This window comes from Protopterus annectens, chromosome 5.part1, assembly GCF_019279795.1.
Source record: "Protopterus annectens isolate FY-2018-M chromosome 5.part1, PAN1.0, whole genome shotgun sequence".
Taxonomy (NCBI): Eukaryota; Metazoa; Chordata; order Ceratodontiformes; family Protopteridae; genus Protopterus; species Protopterus annectens.
Genome location: NC_056736.1, coordinates 527,665,584 through 527,684,583, shown reverse-complemented (window position 1 = coordinate 527,684,583; position 19,000 = coordinate 527,665,584). Strand labels below are relative to the sequence as shown.

General features: G+C 44.8%; 1 protein-coding gene across 1 annotated transcript in view; it reads right to left on the bottom strand.

Annotated features, from left to right (window-relative positions):
• BOC (BOC cell adhesion associated, oncogene regulated) overlaps nt 1–19,000 on the bottom strand; it is a 321,403-nt gene that overhangs the window by 76,709 nt on the left and 225,694 nt on the right. The window contains exons 7-8 of the mRNA XM_044073144.1: nt 5,769–6,041; nt 5,026–5,306 (exon numbers count right to left, since the gene is read on the bottom strand). Coding sequence (XP_043929079.1) covers nt 5,026–5,306; nt 5,769–6,041 — 554 coding nt within the window. The remainder of the gene's footprint in view (nt 1–5,025; nt 5,307–5,768; nt 6,042–19,000) is intronic.

Below are 19,000 nucleotides of genomic sequence, written 5' to 3'. Positions count from 1 at the left end.
ACCTGGGAGGGGAAGGATGAAGTGGGGCAAGTTGATGTTTTGGTTAGAACAAGTTGGTTTAGGCTTACCCAAGTTAGAAGGGATATTTCACAGTTACACAATTATGGCTCATATACATAACACAAGCAGAAAGCTATAATTCACAGTAGGAAGGGAAGATGATGAAGTTGGAGGGGGGGGGGGGGCTAATTCAAGAAACAAGGAGAGAGTGGGATTTTGGATGAAGATCCTTAAAGAGAACAGCAGCAGTCATGCAGACTATTATATTCACAAAGCAGCAGAAAGTATTCCAAGAACTAAGCCAACATGAGAATGGAGAAAGGAGATTCTATGACAGGATGACTGCAATTAGGGGTACAGAGAACAGGCAAAGGGGGTCTGGAATTTACTGGAGAAAACTGGCAAAGGAACCAAGGTACAGGATGCACATAACTAGAGAGGGCAAAGGTAACAGAATGGGAATAGGGCAAGAAGAAATTTGGACTGTAGGCTAGAGACGGCCTTCTCTATCAGAGACTGATATCACAGTATAAGCAAAGAGAAAAGGATAGGGAATCCTAAAGTGAAAGACCTGCTCTGGTAGAGTTTTTAGTTGACCCTAGAACAGAAACCTCTGTTAAAAAGGGATAATTAGTAGCGCACATAAAATACTGCACAATAATTATAGGAATCAATTAATCAGAGGCAGTTTGAAAAGACTGAGAAGAGAGACGGGATAAACAATTCACAAGGGAAAAATTGGGTGGACATATGTATGCAGCCCAAATATGCAACACAGTCTACAAGATTTAGGATTTTTGCCTGTAAGTGTTTGCATTGGTATTTTTATACCCGAAGCAAACTCCAAAGAAGTTTCCTCAGATAGATGCTAAATGTTGGAGGTGTGATGGAGAAGAAAAGTACAGTTGTGTACACTTACCATAAATATAGAAGTTCAAGTGTATTCACTGTTGCGGTCATCACATTTGGGTTATCTGCTTGCTGTAGCCCTCAGTCGGCCTGATTAACAAAGTCTTGGGTCCTACATCGGTTGCAGTCTCCTCTTCCATGACATCAGGTTGTCAGTGGTATAAAACTTGCAGCCGACATCATTACATCAGTTTTTCTTGCCCCAGATGTCAGGTGCCCCCCAATGGGAAGCAATTAAATCTATAAATATACAAGGTTATACCTCCAACAAAAAAGCAAATACACCAAAAAGCTTTTAAGCATTGTAAAGGAGAGAAGAGGTATTGCCAAAAGAAGTCAGGGGGCTGGAGGGAGGGTAACCAGGACTGCAACAGTGAATACACTCAAACATCTACATTTATGGTAAGTGTACACAACTGTACTATGTTCTTCGCTTTTCACTGTTGCAGTCATCACATTTGGGTAGATTCCCAAAGCTAAGAATGGGAGGAGGAATTTAGATAGCATTAGGACCAGCTATAAGGTCCTGCAAGACTGCAGTGGCAAAGCCAGCTCTGGATTTAAAGAAAATTGGCAAATGGTAATGCTTGGTGAAAGTATGTACAGAACTCCAGGTAGCAGCTTCTAGGATGTCCCTGGTAGGTACGCCTCTGAGAAAGGCTGTAGAGGCAGATGCAGCCCTGGTTGAGTGGGGTCTGATCCCCTGTGGGATAGGTTTTTCCATGGTGCTTATAGCAGAAATGAATGCAGTGGCCTATCCACTTAGAAATGGTTTGCTTTGAAATAGTCTTCCCCTCTGTCCCTCCAGCAAATGTCACCAGCATTTGTTCATATTTCCTTTGAGGTTTAGTCCTCTGTCCAAGTAGAATCTAAGTTGGCTGTGCACATCTAAGGAGTGCAGTATCCATTCCCCTTTGTTCTGTGGATTAGGAAAGAAGGTTGGAAAATGAATGGACTGATTAAGGGCCACACTGGATACCACCTTTGGCATGAAAGAGGGATTGGTCTTGAGGGACACCCTGTCCGCATGAAAGATAATGAAAGGTTCCACTGTCACAAGGGCCTGTAATTCAGAAACATTTCTTGCTGAAGTGATTGCTAAAAGGAAAGCTGTTTTCCAAGAAAGGGATTTTAAATCTGCAGTAGCAGCTGGCTCAAAAGGAGGAAGGGTGAGTTTCTTCCAATACAAAGTTATGGTCCCAGGCTGGAGTTGGAGCTCTCCTGGGTGGTCTTAAATTTTTGGCCCCTCTGAGGAACTGCTTGAGCAGTGGATGAGAGAAGAGGGGAGGTTCTGTGTTATAATAAGCTGAAATGGCTGAGGTGTGAATTATTATTGAGGAAAAAGACAGGCCCTTGTGAAGCATTTCAGTTAAGTATTGTAAAATCTGAGGTAAATTGGGCACTGTTGTGCTCATTCCTTGAGATTGGTTCCAGGCACCAAATCTCTTTTCCATTTTTCAGCAAAAGATTTTCTAGTACTAGGCCTCCTTGCCTCTAAAATGATATCCATCACTGGTTTACTGAGGGATGGTAAAGGAGAGATTAGGTAATTAGCCAGGCTGCTAGGTTCAGTGTTTGAAGCTGAGGGTGCAGAATCTGGTTCTCATGCTGAGACAGCAGGGTAGGAGTCTGAGGCAGGTGCCATGGGGCCAACAGTGACACACTGCTCAGTGTTGGCGTGGCCAGTCTGGTGCAATCAAAATCATCCTTGGTTTGCCTTGTTTGATCTTTAGTAGTGCTTTGGAGAGCAGAGGCAATGGAGGAAAGGCACAAACGGTTATGTTTTTCCAGCTGAAGGACAGAGCATTCACTTTTGAAGCTTGTTTATGGGAAGTCCTTGTGCAAAATTTTCCCAATTGATAGTTCTGGGGGGAGGCAAACAGGTCTATATCTGTGCTCCCCCATTTGCTTGTCAACATGTTGAAAATCCTAGGTTCCAGTTTCCACTCATGTGGGTCCATGAGATTTCTGCTTAGTCCGTCTGCCAGTGTATTTAGTTTTCCTGGCAGGAATTGAGTTTGTAGATGCACTTGGTAGCTCAAGACTGTGTTCCACAATGCCATGGCTAGTCTGCAGAGGGAGTAAGGATGTGTACCCCCCTGCTTGTTTATGTACCACATAACAATGGTGTTTTCCGTCTTTACCATCAATTGTCCTGGAAGAATGTGGTCCCTGGAGGCTGTCAGAGCATTCTGTACAGCTAACATTTCTTTTAGATTGATGTACAGGTGCATTTGACCTGGGCTCCATTTTCCCTGAATGCACTTCCCTGCCAGGTGCACCCCCCCATGCATAGTCTGATGCGTCAGTTGTTGGGGTTTGGGCGGCAGGGGGTAGTGTGAAAGGTAGTCCCTTGTTTTGGTGGCAGGCCTCTGCCCACCAAAGGAACTCTAGGCATAGGCAAGGTATGACAGAAATCATTGCTTCTAGATCCTGAGAGTGTTGACATCATAGGCTTTTTAGATACCACTGTAGTTTCCTCATATGCAGTCTTGCATATGGAATTAGAAGAATGCAGGAGGCCATGAACCCCAAGGCTTGTAGTATTTGCCTTGCAGATAGCAGGGTTTTTGTGGCCACTTGTTTGAAGTAGGTTGTCAAGTGAATTTGTAAAAGCTTCACTTGTATCAAGATTATATCACCCCAGATAGGGCTCAAACCCACAATCCCTGGCTTAGGAGGCCAATGCCTTATCTATTAGGTCACTGGGGGATATTAAACCGAGCAGCAAAATATTTAGAAGCGAAAATATACAGATGACTGATAGTTTGTGGTTTAAATAAGGCACAAAACCGACAGTGAGGTACTTTGTGGTCAGGGCCTAGGCAAGGAATACAGTACGAAAGAAAATCTTTGAGGCATTTGCTTTCCACAAGAAATGCAATAATTTACTTTTACTGACATCAGTTTAGAGCAAGAAAAAGTTTCCTCAATGGGGTACTTAGCTTTTAGTTGAAGACTTTGGTTCTGAAATTCGAAAACGAAAATTTCAGGAGTCGGACGACCGGCACTTACAAACTGCTTCTGTTTCAGGCACCGCACGGCAAGAAAGACTGATGTAATGACATCGGCTGCATGTTTTATACCCTTGACGTCACGGAAGAGGAGACAGCAAGACTCAAAACTTTGTTAATCAGGCCGACTGAGGGCTACTTCAAGCAGATAACCCAAATGTGATGACTGCAACAGTGAAACACAAAGAACATCAGGTAACTGGGAACATGTGTTTTGGGAATATAATGATTTGCCAGACTAAAAATTCCATGCAGAGTACTCTGTCAGAAATATTGGGTAAGCAACAGGACCTGAATTGCTTAGACAGAGTAGGGCCTTATTACATTTAATTCCAGTGGTTACAAAAAAAAATCTGTATTTGAAGTAGTTAACATTGTAACAGAGATGAAAAACAATGGAAGCAAGATCTTTAGAAAAAGGTAGGAGCAAATTACATAGAAAAAATGGAAATAATGGGAACAATACATGCAGAATAATGTTTTGAAGGAGGAGGAATGAGGTTTACAAGGGAGGGCAGGGATTGATCAATTTAAGCAATACTGGATTGATTACTGTATAAAAGAATGCATGTGATGTATAATGCGTTTAACTGCGACATGTCAAAATGGATTGATTTATATAAATGCATGTTTGCCTATGTCTTGCGTGATAATTCAACAAAGGTTTTAAAATCGGGGAAACCCATTCTTTTAGTGCTGGCTTGTTAAGGAGGTATGGAGGGTGGAAATGTGCCTTGTGAGACTTTATTTCACACCTGTGTTAAGCACAATCACTGTTGAACAATCTGACTTAGAACCCAATTATACTGCCATACCTTAATGTAATGCAGAGCAGTTTTACAATTGCATGTCTAGATCTGCAATGGGGTTAGTCTCACCAGGTTTAAAAACAGCTGATGTGTGACCTTCAGCAGAATACTTGCATTACTAGTGCTCCAGTCTGTGCAGCTATAAAAATGGGGAAATTTATGGCTACAGAGAAAACATACTGCTTTTGTGAGCTATATTACATAAGACACCAAAAAATGTTTAAAACAACACAGCTTGCTTGAATGTTCAATTCAGCTGCACAGCACCTCAGTATAAAATGCAGTTTCCTCACCTTACGATGTTTCACGATGTAATAAATGACTGCTGCTCCATCTCCAGGCCGCGGTCTCCATGTTAGCTCATAAAGGTCTGCCTTAGATGTCCGAGGAGAACTAAGGATAACAGGGGCCTCTGCTGGCAATACTTGTGCTCCTTGTCCACTGCATATACTGGGAGTGACTGGTGGTGCGGTGGGCCTTGGCACTGCTACAGCATTCTCAGAGCTCCCCTGCTTCAGTGAGTGGCTCAACTGGGAAATGTCACCCCCATTAGTTGGAGGCATACCTACTGTTCCTGCAGTAGAAGGAAAAATAAACAAACACATGAAATAAGGCTCTTCATTCATTCATTAACACAATGTACAAGATTAAAACACATTCTAAATATCCCCCCAAGTACATGCAAACATTTTGCCTGTTACAACAAAGCAGCATATATTTTTAGAAAACTGACCAAACTGCTCACTTTATCTGTGCTTTAGTCAGTAGGGCTTCTCAACAAACAAAAAAATCATATATCTTTGCAAGTCATGCACTGTAGTGGGGTTATGTTTTACGTAAAGCTACACTATATCATATGTGCAGTCTATTCAAGGTGTTATAGTTTGTGAATCATCTGCCATCACACAGTTCAAGCTAGTGCAACATAACAGAGTTTGCACTCTTGCCAACAAGATAAAAGGGAGAATTTCAGCTTCTACAAGGTCAAGTCCAGTCACTTTCACAATGCAAAAAATTTGAAAAAAGTGTCACTAACCTGACCCAGTGGCAATAAGCAGGGTTGCTGCCTGCGCCCTGCCAACTTCATTCTCAGCCATACACTGGTAGATCCCCTCATCATCAGGCCCAACACTACTCACACGCAGCACCTTGTTGGAAATGTGGTGCTGTCTGCTTTCAACAAGAGGGACAGCATTACACAGCCAAATCACAGAGGGTGGTGGGTTTCCACGGACATTGCAGCTGAACTTCACGGTCTGGCCCCAATGCACCACAGACTGCTGCAGCTGAATACTGACCTCAGGTGGTTCTGTGAAGCAAGAATAAAGATGGACACAAGTTAAAACAGAAAGTGTTGTTTTCCAATGCAGTTCTGACAAGGAAATTAATTGTGTCTGTAGCCCATTCTAAGGATTTCTTAGCAACAACTGGATAGTCATTTCATGCTCTGTATTCACCAAATGAGCCACCCATTAATAACCTCAAGGGGAGTAATGGATAGTGAAGAGTTAAGAACGTACAGTTGTGTACACTTACCATAAATGTAGCTGTTCAAGTGTATTCACTGTTGCAGTCATCACATTTGGGTTATCCCTGCCAGGGTAGCCCTCGGCCGGCCCGAATACCAGAGACTTAGTATTTCTGCATCGTCTGCTGTCGCATGAGGACTGACGTCTGGTCGTCAATAGTATAAAGTAAGGAAGCCGATGCCATTACATCCGTTTTTCTTGCCCTAACCTGTCAGGAGCCCCCAAGTAGGATGCCAGGTTCTGGTGGAAGAACCTCACCAGTGGAAAATAAATACCAATATGTCCCTTGTAAGGAAAGGAGAACAACAAGGAAGAATGGTAATAAAAGGAGAAAGAGAATAAAGGGGGATAGAGGGAGGGAAACCAGGACTGCAACAGTGAATACACTAACATCTACATTTATGGTAAGTGTACACAACTGTACCATGTTCTTCGTGTTTTACTGTTGCAGTCATCACATTTGGGTAGCTTCCCAAAGCTGAGGAAATGGGTGAAGGCAGTCAAGGAAGCTAGGGACTGGCTAGCATGCCCTGCAAAACTGCAGAGGCAAACCCTGCCCTGGGTTTGGAGAAAAGAGGCCGGTGGTAATGCTTGGTAAAAGTGTGAACAGATGTCCAGGTGGCAGCCTCCAGGATGTCCCTGGTGGGGATTCCTCTGAGGAAAGCTCTAGAGGTGAGGCTGCTCTGGTGGAGTGTGTTCAGACCCCCTTGGGGGAGGCTTACCATGCTGTTTGTAGCAGAAATGGATGCAGTGTGCTATCTATTTGGAAATGGTTTGCTTGGAGATGGCTTTGCCTTCTGCCCCTGTAGCAAAGCTAACCAGCAATTCATCAGACTTTCTGAAGGATTTAGTCCTGTCCAGATAGTATCTGAGCTGTCTGTGTGCCTCTAGAGAGTGAAGAATCATTTCCTCCTTGTTCTGGGAAATAGGAAAGAAGGTGGGCAAATGAATGGATTGGTTGAGCGCCACACTGGACACCACCTTGAGCATGAAGGATGGGTTAGTTCTGAGGGATACCCGGTCTGCATGGAAAATGATGAAGGGTTCCACAGCCATGAGTGCTTGCAGCTCAGAGACTCTTCTGGCTGAAGTGATGGCCAGAAGGAAGACCGTCTTCCAGGAGAGAAATGTTAGCTCTGCAGAAGAAGCTGGTTTGAAAGGAGGCAGGGTGAGCTTTTCCAAGCCAAAGTTAAGGTCCCAAGCTGGTATTGGTGCTCTGGGCCTCAGGTTGCTAGCCCCTCTGAGGAACTGTCTGATCAAAGGGTGTGAGAAAAGGGGCTGCTAAGTGGGAAAATGAGCAGAAATAGCACAGGCATGAATTTTCTATAGAGGAGAAAGAGAGACCACTGTGCAGTAGGTTAGCCAAGTAATCCAGGATGAGAGGGATGGAAGGCTGTGCCGTACTGGCCCCCTTAGCCTGGCATGGCCATCATCTCTTTTTGCTTGATGTGCAGGGGGATTTGCTGTGGGCTCCATTGGCCCTGTATGCATCTGCTGCCCAGGTGTGCACCCCAAGCGTAGTCTGATGTGTCTGTGGTGAGGGTCTGGGTGGCAGGGTGTGGGGAAAAGGGCAGTACCTTGCTGTGGGAGCATGCGGTTGCCCACCAAAGAAATTCCTTTCTGAGGCAAGGAATTACAGGTAGAAGAGTTACCAGGTCTTGAGAGTGTTGACACCAAAGGCTCTTTAGGCACCACTGAAGTGCAGAACCTTTTCCATTTATCTGCATAAGACTTTCTGCTGCTAGGGGCATCTGGCCTCACGGACAACATCCAGAACCTGTTTACTGAGGATGGCAGACTGGTTCGGGGTTAGGGAATAAGCCAAGCTGCCAAATTGAGTGTCTGCAATTGAGGATGCATGAATTCCCCTTCCCTCTGGGTTATGAGGTTTGGAATCTGAGGAAGATGCCATGGAGGCAGTGGGGACAGGCTGCGCAGCAAGGGGTACCAGTGCTGTCGGGGCCAGTATGGAGCTATAAGAATGGTCCTTGGTTTTTCCACCCTTATTTTGAACAGTACCCTGGAGATGAGAGGTAGGGGAGGAAAGGCATAGACTGACAGGTTGACCCAGGGGAAGGACAGGGCATCCACTTTCCAAGCCATGCAGTGATGCTCCCTGGTGCAGAATTTGCTGAGCTGATGGTTGGTGTGGGAGGCAAACAGGTCGACCTTCGGGGTTCCCCATTTCTCAGTTATTAGGGTGAAGGTACTTCTGTTGAGCTGCCACTTGTGTGGGTTCAGAAGGTTTCTGCTTAATTGGTCTGCCAGGGAGTTGAGAGAGCCTGGTAGGTATTGTGCTAACAGGTGTAGCTGCATGGAAGAGGCTATGAACCAAAGGGGTCATGGCCAACCTGCACAGAGGGTAGGAGTGAGTCCCTCCCTGCTTGTTGATCTACCACTTCACAGTGGTGCTGTCTGTTTTGATCAGGAGAACTCCTGGAGAGAGAAGGGGTTTGAAAGCTATCAAGGCGTGCTGCATGGCCATCATCTCTTTTTGATTGATGTGCAGGGGGATTTGCTGTGGGCTTCATTGGCCCTGTATGCATCTGCCGTCTAGGTGTGCACCCCAAGCGTAGTCTGATGCATCTGTCGTGAGGGTCTGGGTGACGGGGTGTGGGGAGAAGGGCAGTCCCTTGTTGTGGGAGCATGCGGTTGCCCACCAAAGAAATTCCTTTCTGAGGGAGCATGCGGTTGCCCACCAAAGAAATTCCTTTCTGAGGCAAGGAATTATAGGCAGAAGATTTTTGAGAGTGTTGACACCAAAGGCTCTTTAGGTACCACTGAAGTTTCCTCATATGCAGTCTGGCATATGGAATGAGGAGTATGCAAGATGCCATGAACCCCAGAGCTTGCAGGATTTTCCTTGCAGAAAGCTGGGTCCTGGTGGCCAGTTGGGAGAAGTAGGCTGACAGGAAAATTTGTTTCTCTGGTGTACAATATGCCATCTGGGATGCTGCGTCCAGACTTGCTCCCAGGAAGATTATCCTTTGGGTGGGCACATGTTTTGATTTCTTTTCAGTGATTGTGTACCCTAGGGAGGTTAGTAGGCTCTTTACAAATGCCAGGTGCTTGAGCAGCTTTTCCTGGCTGTCTGCCTGAATAAGGCAGTTGTCTAAGTAGGGGTAAATCTGAATATTTCTTTGTCTTCCAGGCATTTTGTGAAAACTCTGGGAGCAGTAGATAAGCCAAAGGGAAGCCCAGAGAATTGAAAGTGTTGGGATCCTGCCCTGAAGAGGAGATATTTTCTGCATGATTCCCTGATAGGAATATGGAGGTAGGCCTCTTAGATCCAGGGTGGCTAGCCAGGTGTCCTTGGACTGCACTGGTAGCAGCTGCTGGAGGGTGAGCATTTTGAATTTTGGGATCACCAGGAAGGTGTTTAGAATGGATAGATTGAGGATGGGGTGCCAGGTGCCCTCTTTTCTGGGCACCAGAAAAAGTCTGGAGTAGAAGCCGTGGCCCATCTGTTCTGCAGGAACGTGCTTTACTACCCTCAAAAAGAGCAGGGAATGGATTTGCTTTTGAGCCTCTGCCCACTGATTTGGTGGTAGATCTAGGAACCCTTTTGGGGCTGGAAGGAGCATTTGTATCCTTGAGACACAATGTTCAGAACCCATTGGTCCTTGGTAATGGTGGCCCAGGTGCTTGAGTGAAAGGAGAGTTTTCCTCCTAGAGGTAAGTGAAGGTGGGCAGAGGGGAGGTTGGGAGGAGGCGAGCCACTGTGAGTTCTTACCATAAGGGGGTGGCTTAGAACTCCCTGGTTTTAAAGTGGAGGTAGTCCACTGCTTAGATCTCTGCATTCCCTGGGGCTGCTGTCTGGGGGGGGGGGCTGTTTCCACAGGGCCTAGGCTGGGCCTGCTTACTCATAGCAGGAAAGGACCAGTGCTTGGAGGGAAAATGCCTGTTGAACCTAGGGGGCTGGACTTGTAAGAAATCTTTAACTGTTTGCATAGATTTTACTTTTTCTTCCATCTTTTTTAAGACCTCTTCTGCCTTAGTGCCAAATAAGTTATCTTTCATCAAGGGGGCATCCAACAATTTAGATTTGACATGGTCTGGCAGAGGTTGTTCCTTAAGCCATGCATGCCTTCTAATGAGAGATCCAGTAACTGCTGCCCTGCAAGAAGCTTCTAGGGTGTCAAAACCACAGTGCAAAGTACTTGACTTGCAGAATGCATTAAGTCTTGTAAATCCTTAGATTCTGCCCAAGCAGGAAAGGAAGACATTTTTTGTTTAAGGAGTTCCAAGGTATGTTGCTGATATTTAAGCATATGGAACTGACAATTTAGTGCCCTGATAGCAAGAGTAGCTGAGGTGTATACTTTTTTACCCCATCTGTCCAATGCTTGGGAATCCCGGTTTGACAGGGTGGGATTCTTAGCAGAGGTTGCTTTAATCCCTTTAGGCCCTTGAGAAATGACCTCAGGGTCAGCTGTTGGATTTTTAAAAAGATATTTGTGTGAGTCAAGGACTCTGTAATACCTGCCTGTTTTTCTGGGAGCAGGAGGTAGGGCATCAGGAATGAAGCTGGATTCAAGGAAAACATCATCCATCACATCCACGACTGACGGGATGGCCAAGGGTCTGTGTTGCGGAAGATCTAGGAATTCCCCGAGTTTCTTTTTAGACTGAGGGTAGTCCTGACTCTCCCATTGGAAATACTCCCTTAAAGTATGCAGGGTTTCCCCAAAGGAAAAATCCTCTGGGGGAGAGGCTGAAGGAATGGATTCCTCTGCATCAGAATCCTCATAAGTGGAGAGGGGTTGCATGTCTTTATAGTCACATGAATCAGATTAATTGACACTTGTTCAGACAAAACTACTGGGGACAGACCTATTTTCCTTTTTGAGGGGGTAGCTTGGCTTCCCTTGATCAGCATGACAAGGTCTTCTGCCATTTTAAGCATTCGGGACTGAGGCAAGGTAGCAGGAGTCAGAGTGGATAGTCGGTTTCTTGGGTGTGGCTCGAACCCTGGGCCTAAGGAACTCAGTTGTTTTTGAAAGAACGGTAGTCACGAAAGAAGATGTCGTTTTATGTCGACATTCGGTGGTGCGAAGGAGTTCCTCGGAAGCCAGTGCCTGCTCAGCCGCTCCGGACCCATACAAGGTAGAGACAACCACAGGATCCTTAGAAGAAGAGTTTTGCGGCATACCTGACTCCAAAAGGGTCTCGGTACTGGCCTGCGAATCAACTGAAGTGGGCATCAGAGGCTGCAAAAGTACCTCAAGGAGTGCTGGAGGACTGACGACTAGCTTAACGGAAGCACTGTCGGTAGGTTTTTACCTGTGCAATCTGTCTCTGTCTTCATCTTTATGTTTTTTCAGAAGATCTGCTGTTGGATGACCTACCAAAGCCATATCAGAAATATCTGGCTACAATAAGGGCCAGACAATGGATAGTTCTGGCATTGAATAAAGCACAGAAGTGACAAAGGGGGATGCTGTGGTCTGGTCCTAGACAAGTGACGCAGTAAGAGTGGAAGTCTCGGTGTGGTATTTGCTTTCCACAGGTGAGACAATTAACTTTTTTCTGACATCGGTTAGTGCAAGAAAAAAGGACCCCCAATGGGGTACTTAGCTTTAGAAGACTTCAACTTCAATTCGGAAATGAAAACTCAGGTAGAGGCCGACCGGCACTCATGCAAACTGTTTCTGCTTTGGGCTCCATGGCAAGAAAGACTGATGTAATGGCGTCGGCTGCCTTACTTTATACCACTGATGACCTGACATCAGTCCTCAAACGACAGCAACTGACGCAGAAATACCAAGTCTCTGGTACTCGGGCCAGACGAGGGCTACCCTGGTAGGGATAACCCAAATGTGATGACTGCAACAGTGAAATACGAAGAAAGTACAGTTGTGTACAGTTACCATAACTGTAGATGTTCGAGTGTATTCACTGTTGCAATCATAGCACTTTGGTTATCCTGCCAGGGATAGCCCTCAGTTAGCCCTAATACCAGAGACTTAGTATTTCTGCGTCAGTTGCTGTCACTTCAGTACTGATGTCAGGTCGTCAGAGGTATAAAAACAGGCAGCCGACGCCATTACATCAGTTTTTTATGCCCCAAATGTCAGGAGCCCCCAAACTGGGAGCTAAGTCGTGGTGGAAAAACACCACCAGTAAAAAGTACATACCAAAAGCCCTGTAAGGAGTGAGGAAGAGAGAGAGAGAGAGAGATACAAGGGGGCTGGAGGGTGGGAAACCAGGACTGCAACAGTGAATACACTAGAACATCTAAATTTATGGTAAGTGTACACAACTGTACTATGTTCTTCGTGTTTCACTGTTGCAGTCATCACACTTGGGTTGATTCCCAAAGCTGAAGAATGGGTAGAGGCAGTCAAGAAGAGTTGGGGCTGGCTAGTATGCCCTGAGATTGGGTCATCATTTTTTTAGGCGTAGCTCATACGCTTGGCCTTAGAAACTTGGTAGTTTTAGAAAGAACTGAAGATATGAAAGAAGTCATCGGTTTGTGTTGAATATCAGTAGTGCAAAGAGCTTCCTCAGAAGCTGATGCCTGCATAGCAGCTCTGGACCCATCCAAGTTAGAGACATCCACAGGTTCCGTAGTCAAAGAAGACTCTCGCAGCATATCGGACTTCGAATGGGTCTCTGTAGTGGCCTGCGAATCCATAGAAGCAGGCATCACAGACTCTGGCCTCACCGAGTACTGGCAAACTGGCAACTAGCTTAATGGAAGCACTGTCGGCAGTTTTGGACCTGTGCGTTCTGTCTCGGTCTTTATCCTTGCGTTTTTTCGGAAGTTCAGTAGTCGGATGGCTTACAGAAGCCATTTCAGAATCTGGGAGAGCGAGCGAAAGTATTTATAGGTTCATAGGTAGGTACTAGGCTATTGTCCCTAGGGCCTACATAAGCCTATCCAAAAAGGTACCCTGGATTTCGCCACCCAAGAAAATTATTCTCCTGTGTCCCTGTCGAGCAGAGCCACAACGGTGATCGCTGGGGTGAATTTCCTATTTCCCATCCAATCATCAAGATTTTTCTTGAAGAGTGCTAATGAGGAGCTTTGTTTGATACAGATAGTTAGTTTGTTCCAGAGTGTGGGAAGTCTCTGGGACAGGAATCTATCCCTCCAGCATGTTCTGTTTAATGTAGTGACAAGGTTTAGGTCCCTAGAGCGTGTAGCTTGGAGGGACTGGGATTTCTTTAAGTGGAGCATGTCCAACAGCTCTGGGTTTGACATAGCTTTGTATGTTAGGCAGAGATCGCCTCTGAGTAGGCGATATGTGACTGAGTAAACTTTGGAGTTTTATGAGACTGTCTGCATAGGGCATCTGTTTGAGGCTGGTAATCCTCTTTGTGACGTATTTCTGCAGCCTTTCCAGTTGTTGTAGATGTTTTGAGAGGTACATACCAAAAGGGGCATTGTACTCTATAATGGGTCTGAGCAGTGAATAGAGGGGAACAATGATCTCTTTTTTCCTGGATGAGAAACCTTTTGTGAGGAGGTGTGCCACGTGGACGGATTTCCTGACTACTGTGGCGATAAGATTATCAAAGGAGACTACTGTCCACCTGTGTCCCAAGGTCTCTTTTCACACTTACAGTGTTAAGAAGACTACCACCTATGTGGTAGCTCATGGGTACAGAGTTTTTACCAAAGGGGATGACAATACACTTTTTGGCATTGAGCCTGAGGCCATGGCTTTGACACCAAGCATCTCTCTCCGTGAGGCCCTTTTGTAGGATGTCCACATTGTTAGGTGTTTAGATTATGGCTGCTAGTTTGCATAGACTTAGCCTTTTCTTTCCATCCTTTTAAAACCTCTTACTTTGCGCCAAATACACTTGTCCTTGTTCAGAGGAGCATCCAATAATTTTAATTTGACATGGTCTGGCAAGGTCTGCTCCTTAAGCCAGACATGCCTTTTAAGTACAGAACCTGTGACTGCTGCCCTCCAAGATGCTTGCTGACTTGGCTTACAGAATGCATAAGCTCCTGTCAGGGATTCTGTAGTACCTGTCAGGTTTCCTTGAAGCAGGGGGTAAAGTATCAGGAGTTAGACTGGATTCCATAAAGACATCATCCACAACATCCAGAACAGGAGGGATAGCTAAGGGTCTGTGCCAGGTAGACCTGTAAATTCTCTGAGTCTCTTTTTGACTGAGGATAATCCTGGTATTCCCAATGGAAATGCTTCAAAGTATGGCTCACAAAAGAAAAATCCTCTGGAGGGGAGGCAGAAGGAATGGATTCCTCTGCATCTGAATCCTCACAGGCAGATAAGGGCATGTCTTCATAATCAGAAACCTCAGAGCTGTCGGACTCGGTCAGATAAAGCTGCTGGGGACTGGTCTGTTTTTCTTTTAGCAGGGGAAGGCTGGCTTTCCCTAATCAGTATGATCAGGTCTTCTGCCATTTTAAGCATCTGAGAATGTGGCAAGGAAGCAGGCGCTTGAGATTGGGTCATCATTTTTTTAGGCGTAGCTCATACGCTTGGCCTTAGAAACTTGGTAGTTTTAGAAAGAACTGAAGATATGAAAGAAGTCATCGGTTTGTGTTGAATATCGGTAGTGCGAAGAGCTTCCTCAGAAGCTGATGCCTGCATAGCAGCTCTGGACCCATCCAAGTTAGAGACATCCACAGGTTCCGTAGTCAAAGAAGACTCTCGTGGCATACCGGACTTCGAATGGGTCTCTGTAGTGGCCTGCGAATCCATCGAAGCGGGCATCACGGGCTGCGAAAGCACCTCACCGAGTACTGGCAAACTGGCAACTAGCTTAATGGAAGCATTGTCGGCAGTTTTGGACCTGTGCGTTCTGTCTCGGTCTTTATCCTTGCGTTTTTTCGGAAGTTCGGTAGTCGGATGGCTTACAGAAGCCATTTCAGAATACGGAGAACGAGAACGAAAGTATTTATAGGTTCATAGGTAGGTACTAGGCTATTGTCCCTAGGGCCTACATAAGCCTATCCAAAAAGGTACCCTGGATTTCGCCACCCAAGAAAATTATTCTCCTGTGTCCCTGTCGAGCAGAGCCACAACGGTGATCGCTGGGGTGAATTTCCTATTTCCCATCCAATCATCAAGATTTTTCTTGAAGAGTGCTAATGAGGAGCTTTGTTTGATACAGATAGCTAGTTTGTTCCAGAGTGTGGGAAGTCTCTGGGACAGGAATCTATTCCTCCAGCATGTTCTGTTTAATGTAGTGACAAGGTTTAGGTCCCTGAGCGTGTAGCTTGGAGGGACTGGGATTTCTTTAAGTGGAGCATGTCCAACAGCTCTGGATTTGACATAGCTTTGTATGTTAGGCAGAGATCACCTCTGAATAGGCGATATGTGACTGAATAAACTTTGGAGTTTTATGAGACGGTCTGCATAGGGCATCTGTTTGTGGCTGGTAATCCTCTTTGTGACGTATTTCTGCAGCCTTTCCAGTTGTTGTAGATGTTTTGAGAGGTACATACCAAAAGGAGCATTGTACTCTATAATGGGTCTGAGCGGCGAATAGAGGGGAACAATGATCTCTTTTTTCCTGGATGAGAAACCTTTTGTGAAGAGGTGTGCCACGCAGACGGATTTCCTGACTACTGTGGCGATAAGATTATCAAAGGAGACTACTGTCCACCTGTGTCCCAAGGTCTCTTTTCACACTTACAGTGTTAAGAAGACTACCACCTATGTGGTAGCTCATGGGTACAGAGTTTTTACCAAAGGGGATGACAATACACTTTTTGGCATTGAGCCTCAGGCCACGGCTTTGACACCAAGCATCTCTCTCCGTGAGGCCCTTTTGTAGGATGTCCACATTGTTAGGTGTTTAGATTATGGCTGCTAGTTTGCAGTCATCTGTGAACTTCATTAGCCAAAGATCTTCTGTGTTAGCCTGTACCTCAGAAAAGTAGATACCAAACAGGAGAGGACCCAGGAGTGAACCCTGTGGTACTCCATTTGTCACTGGTTTGAAGTCGGATTTGGAGTCTGCTAATTTCACAGTGTGGGTTCTGTCAGTGAGCCAGTTGGCAACTCATCTTGTGACATACGGATTTATACCTAGTTTAGTGAGTTTATCTATAATTCCAGAGTGGGGGATGGTGTCAAAAGCCTTGGCGAGATCAAGATAGGCTGTGTGAACCACCTTACCCTCGTCTACGGCTTTGGTGACTGCTTCAAAGTCTATCAGGTTTAGGAGACATGATCTGCCTATTATGTCTGACCTTGCATCCAGGCTGCAAAGTTAAATTGATATTTTTTATTAAGAATATTTAAAACATATCGTTAGATTAATATATTTGTATTAAATCTCCCACCTGAGCCCAGTACCCAGCAGCCATACCCCGTATATTGCCTTTAGGAATTTTGCTCCTTCCTAATTTCGGTTCTATGAGCTGGCCCTCTGTTTTCTACCTTTCCCTAATATATAACTGTAATTCTTCTAGTTGTCCACTAGGGGGCTCCCTTAACTTGGCTTTTATAGGCTTCCAAAGACTATTTACCTTTATTTCTTGGAATATTAATTGTCCACTCTGTAATCCTTTTTTTCCTGTGTTTGCAACTGTAAACTATCAGGACCCCTTTCCTTTCCTTAATTCCCTTACTGCAGTCCTTTATCCTTGCTATTGAATACTTTTACTAGCACTCTCCTTTTACCTGGAACTACTAAGATTCTAGCAGTACTCTGACTGGTTCTCTGATTGTTTCTGTGAGCTCTTCCTTCTCTTGTTCAAACCTGCTCCGTTCGCCCTGTGGGCTCACTCCGCTCCCCTACCCTACCCCCAAAACTCACCCACCCCTAGTGCACGTAGCTTTATACTTCCTAAGCCACACCTCCACTACATATCAGCCAATTAGCTCACTCCACCTCATTAAAAACTTCTCCATTTCCTCCTTCTCACATATCACCCACTACCTAATCTACCTCTTTATAACTCCACCCTTTAACCTCCTCTCTATTAACCCATATCTCCCACCTACTAGCAACTAATTTCTCCCAGCCATGGCTATCATATGCAGGCTAGGACTCTCCTACATGCTCCTCTTTCTCTTAATCCTTACCCCTCTAGTTCTATCATATTCCCTTATTTGCTATGAATATCTAAGCTGTATTAGATCTCACCACCCCTTAAAACAAATGATTCCACATACTCTACTAACCCCACAAACCTTTAGTAACATAACATCCTCAACAACCTACCTTTTACCACATTATCACAGACTATCCCATATAAAGTGTCACCAAACTAAAAAAATCTATCCCCATTTTCTGTAAACTTTGAAAACACTCACATAGTCTTTTACAGCATCTACTTCTACACGGTGATATTCAACCAAACCTAGATCCAAACAACTCCATCTCTGATCCCAATTAGTCGCATCCCATCACCTCTCATATCCTCCCTAGTACCCAAAACTCTCTTCTCATAGGTCACCTCAATATACGTAGCCTAAATAATAAAATTACCCAACTCCATGCCCTTCTATGCTTATACTCCTTTGACATCCTCCGTCTAACAGAAACCTGGCTCAAACCAGTAACTAAGGACAATGATATAATCCCACCAGGTTACAACATCCTGAGATTTGACCGTCTGAATAAAAAGGGTGGAGGGGTAGCAATACTGTATAAATCTGAATTACAGGTCACACTACTAGATTTACAACCTCCCTCACCCAACAATGGTGATTTGTTGTTTACTAAGCTCCAGATTAACGCTAAGAAATCACTATACATAATTTGCTCCTACATCCCTCCAGGCAATAACATTAATACTCTGGAAAATATCCTTAGCTGGCTCTCCACATCCTTATCACAAGAAACCATACTCCTTGGTGACTTTAACATAGACTGGAACTGCTGTACCTCTGTCAAACCAACTACTCACATAAACCTGTATGGCTTTAATCAAAACTATCACCTCCACTACTAGAACCCATAAACCTAGCAATAAGCAAGCCACCTTAGATTGGATATTCATTAACAGCAACTCCCTCTCTTATAAAACTGGTATACTTCCAGACAATATTAGTGACCACTCCCTCACCTACATAACTAGACAAAAACCCCTTATATCCAACCAATCTTTAAAACTACCCAGAACAAAAAAAAAACTTTAACCCAGCTAGCTTCCAAGCAAAACTCAAAGCTTGCAACTGGTCACCCCTAAAATACCTACCTCTTGACGAAGCAGTCTCTTACTTTAACACCAAATTCTTACAAATCCTAGAACACCATGCCTCCTCACGCACAGTCAGAACTAGGAACAAACCTGCACCTTGGCTCACAAAAGAAACAAGGCAAAAAATGCTTCAGAGAAATAGAATCTGGTCCAAATGAAGAAATACTAAAAACTCAAATGATCACGATACCTTTAGACAGCTGAGAAATGCTACACAAAATTAATACTCCAAGATAAAAAAACTATTACCTGAAAATCCAGCAAACCCAACATCTAAACTCACAAAAATTCTGGACAGGTATAAATAGCCTACTCCATCCAGGTCGCTCCAAAACTCCTACCCCATCTAATTTGACTCAGAACTCTCCAAGCCAAATTGCCAATACTTTTAACAATTTTTTCTCTGAAACAGTCCAAGCCTTATCAAATACCTTATCTCCTGCCAGCATCTCTAACACATGCTCTCTAACCAATCTACCTCCTGCCTTACAACAGCAGCTTGTTCAAACAGCTCTCATCCATACCCTACTTCATAAACTAAAACCATGTTCACATTCAGCTGACTTCCTTCCAGCTGAATTTCTGCAAATTGCAGCTGAT